At 44.0% G+C, this 3,603-nt stretch overlaps 1 protein-coding gene across 1 annotated transcript; it reads left to right on the top strand.

Annotated features, from left to right (window-relative positions):
• Positions 1-3,285: 3,285 nt before the first annotated feature.
• LOC101641696 (40S ribosomal protein S28) lies at positions 3,286-3,603 on the top strand. The gene has a single exon (XM_004699985.2). The coding sequence runs from the start codon at positions 3,303-3,305 to the stop codon at positions 3,510-3,512; it is 210 nt and encodes a 69-aa protein (XP_004700042.1). The 5' UTR covers positions 3,286-3,302; the 3' UTR covers positions 3,513-3,603.

Genomic DNA, 3,603 nt, shown 5'->3' on the forward strand with positions numbered 1-3,603 from the left:
AAGGATCATAGATTATTCCCCTGGAGAAGAGCTCAGAGGCACTTAAGGTCAAGCCAGCTCAGAAAGGACCACTATCTTAACTCTAGAGCCCACCCACCTTGTTACTTATATACCTTCCTGTCACATATACCTCCCCTTCCTATATACCCTTAGCTCATCCCCCTCCTGTTCTGTATGGGCTTGTATGCCCACGCTTACTTAAGCTTGTGAGAGAATGCATTACTCCCTCACTCTGGTTGCTGTGGCCATGGAAGAGGTGAGCCCTTGCATGTCTTGTCTCGTGTCTCTTTTAATTTACCCCTCAACTACACAACCGCCCCTTGGGCCCATTCAGTTGTGGAGACTGGTCTCCCACAAAAGAGTATGGAAAGAGTTGGGGGAAAGGCAAGAAATTCCTCTCACTGCCATAGTGACAATTTGGACTCACAGCGACCCCATAGAACAGGGGAGCACTGCCCCTGTGGGTTTCTGAGACTCTAACTCTTTATGGGTATAGGAGAAAGTAAAAAAGATGATGAAAACAGAAGCAAAAGGAATTGCCTGGAAGCATATAATAGAGTTGAAGAACGAGTCCTTAGCCAGTATTCAAAGTAGCTTATATCCATTAATATTTGAAGCATCCCTTCCAGTTAGATGTAATTTCTCTTTTCTAATTAAGTAAACAGGCTCGGATTAGTTGCTTTCAGATGCCGAGTCAGTTCCAACTCAGGACACCATGAAGGAACAAGGCCCGGTCCCATGCCATCCTCACAATCCTTCTTGTGGTTGAAAGCTTATTGTTGCAGCCGTTGCGTCAGTCCATCTTGTTGAGGGTCTTCCTCGTTTTCACTGCCCCTCCACTTTACCAAGCATGATGTCCCTCTCCCAGGACCGGACTCTCCTGATAACGTGTTCCAAGCATGTGAGATGAAGTCTTGCCGTCCTTGCCTTGAATAAGAAGCATTCTAGTTGATTTGTTGGTTCTTTTGGTATAATTGGTTCTTGATCATAGGCTACCTTTTAAAATGGTGGAATGTCAACTACTTCTTTAAGTTCTGAGTAGTTAAGCAGATCAAAATCATTTAACAAATCTTTTGATTTGAAGTCAGGACACCTAGGTTTAGATCAGGCACTTACTGTGTGTCACTGGGTATTTTAATTAATTACTCTGAACTTTAATTTAATGAGAAACTGGAGACAAAATAATTGTCTTCCCTATCCTCCAGGGTGCTAGGGTCAGCAATGAGATCATCCATTGGAGAGTACCTTCCGATCTCTGAAGGGCTCTAATACCAAAACAGGAACTGTTCGTTGAGCAGTAATCTATGCTGTGTTGTTCTTTTAAATCTTCAGGGTTGATGCTGAAAGAAACTCACAAGAGTTTACCTCCATTATAGGTGAACTTACTCTTAAAGCAGCTGCTGAAGCTCTTGGTGTTCAAGAACATCTCTTTTTGGTGCACACGCTAGCAGACTATTTCCTCTTGGACCCCTTGTTAGTGACGAAGAGCCCTTTCAGAAGCAAGATAAGCAAACACCTGTGGAACCTTTCAGTGTTGGCTGTAGGCGCCAGGCATGTCAACAATTTACAAAGTCACTCAATACAACTCTACTGGTTCAGGGAAGGTGAGGTTTCCACGATACTGGAAGAGCTGATGCAAGTTTTTCAACATCATGCTTCCTCTAAACATCTAGCCAAAATTTTAGAAGATAAGATCAAAGGCTGGAGATTACTTAAAAATGTTCAAATGAAAAGGCCCAGACAGTTAAGGGAGATCCCAACCCCAACCATGGGGCCAACTGAAACAATAAAATTAAACGAATTTTTTTCTCTTTCTTCACCAACCTTGACTCATTGGATTCCTGAAGATGAGGCCTCAATTCCTAGTTTATTTGCTACCCAAAAACAGATCACTCCTACCCACAAACCTAGCTTTATTCCAAACACTCTCAAGAATATGAAGAGTATAAGGCCGCTGCATCCAGCAGTAAGATCCCAGAATCCTTTAAAGGAAATGGCCTTGACTACAAACCTTGGCTTGCCTTTTGTTCTTCCTGAAGTCATGCCTTCTATGGTATTGACGACTTCGTTTCCAGAATCTGACATCTTTCCCTGCAGAACTTCCACAGTGTCAATGTTGCTAGAAAAAAGAGACTCTACAGATTTGGAAGTAAGGGGAAACTGGGAAATACATACGCATTCTGTGTCACCTGACCTTGCCTCAGAATCAAGTAGTCAAGGCTGGTTTCCACAAGCTCTTCTTTCTGTGCCTGAGGACTCTCATTTTCAGGGGTCCTCCATCCCTGAGGAAGTGATGCAGGAGAACGTGATGCCTTCAGGACTATCTTCAGTGACTCCACTCACCAGCAAAACGAGTTCCTCTGTTCCAGATGACCTGGAAAGATTTGTGGAGTCATCTAGCAGATTCTTGCCATCTTCAGCATCAGGTGAGATGTTGGCAGCCTCTCCTTTCTCCCTTAAGTTCAGCCAACTGCCTTTGTCAAATCAGCTAATGCAACAGTACTTTCATGAGCATAAGCACATGTCCAAAATGCCTAAAAATACTCAACAGACTCCCTTATTCTCCCTCCCTACAGAAACAAGTTCACCTCCTGGCATAAGCATAAATGCAAAATTTGTAGGGGATGAAACATCTGACTCACCTCTTTTGCTCTTGGAGACAGCTGGTGAAACTAGTAGTATCTCAGAGGGCAGCTCACCATGTGATGTGATTCTGGAAACAGAGTCTTGGGAGCCGACTTCATCATATACTAAATTACAGGGTTTATCTGCACCGGCTGTTTCTGAGCAGCCCAAATTTGCAAATGCATTTGGATTTTCTGAATATATGGGCTCAAAGAGAACACATTATCTTAATGACTGGTTTTATCTGGCACAAAACACATAGCCTTGAGTGGATTCTCAAGAATTAGCAAAATTTTACCAAGCACGACAATGCTTACCTCGGATTCTACTGAAATGGTGGTTAAGTTATCCACCTACCTCCTCAAACACAATGGCACCACATGGGACTATTTATGACTTTAACAACATAGCAGGTAAGACGGTAGATTTTAAGGTTTCTCCTTGTCATATTTTCAGCGAATCTATATACTAACAAGTAGTAACCAACTAATAAATAAGATTAAAATAGAATACTTGGTGTTAACTATGGTAAAGTTATGAGTGGTTTTCCTCTGTATTTTTATTTGTCCATATTTTCATAAGAAGCATTAATAACTTTTAGTTGGAAATTTTTTTCAAAGATGCATCATTAAAGAAAGCCAATGATCTCTCCGCCCGACCGCCGCCGCGCCGCCATCATGGACACCAGCCGTGTGCAGCCCATCAAGCTGGCCAGAGTCACCAAAGTGCTGGGCCGGACCGGCTCCCAGGGACAGTGCACGCAGGTGCGCGTGGAGTTCATGGACGACACGAGCCGCTCCATCATCCGCAACGTGAAAGGCCCCGTGCGCGAGGGCGACGTGCTCACTCTGCTGGAGTCGGAGCGAGAAGCTCGGAGGCTGCGCTGAGGCCGCGGCCGGGTCTCGGATGTCTGGCCGACCACTTGATCAACGGGGATGAGCTGCGACTATTCAATAAAGCGTTTATATTGTATGTAAA

This window comes from Echinops telfairi, unplaced genomic scaffold (genome assembly GCF_000313985.2).
Source record: "Echinops telfairi isolate 266 unplaced genomic scaffold, ASM31398v2 ScPeMD7_21;HRSCAF=78, whole genome shotgun sequence".
In the NCBI taxonomy this organism is placed as follows: domain Eukaryota; kingdom Metazoa; phylum Chordata; class Mammalia; order Afrosoricida; family Tenrecidae; genus Echinops; species Echinops telfairi.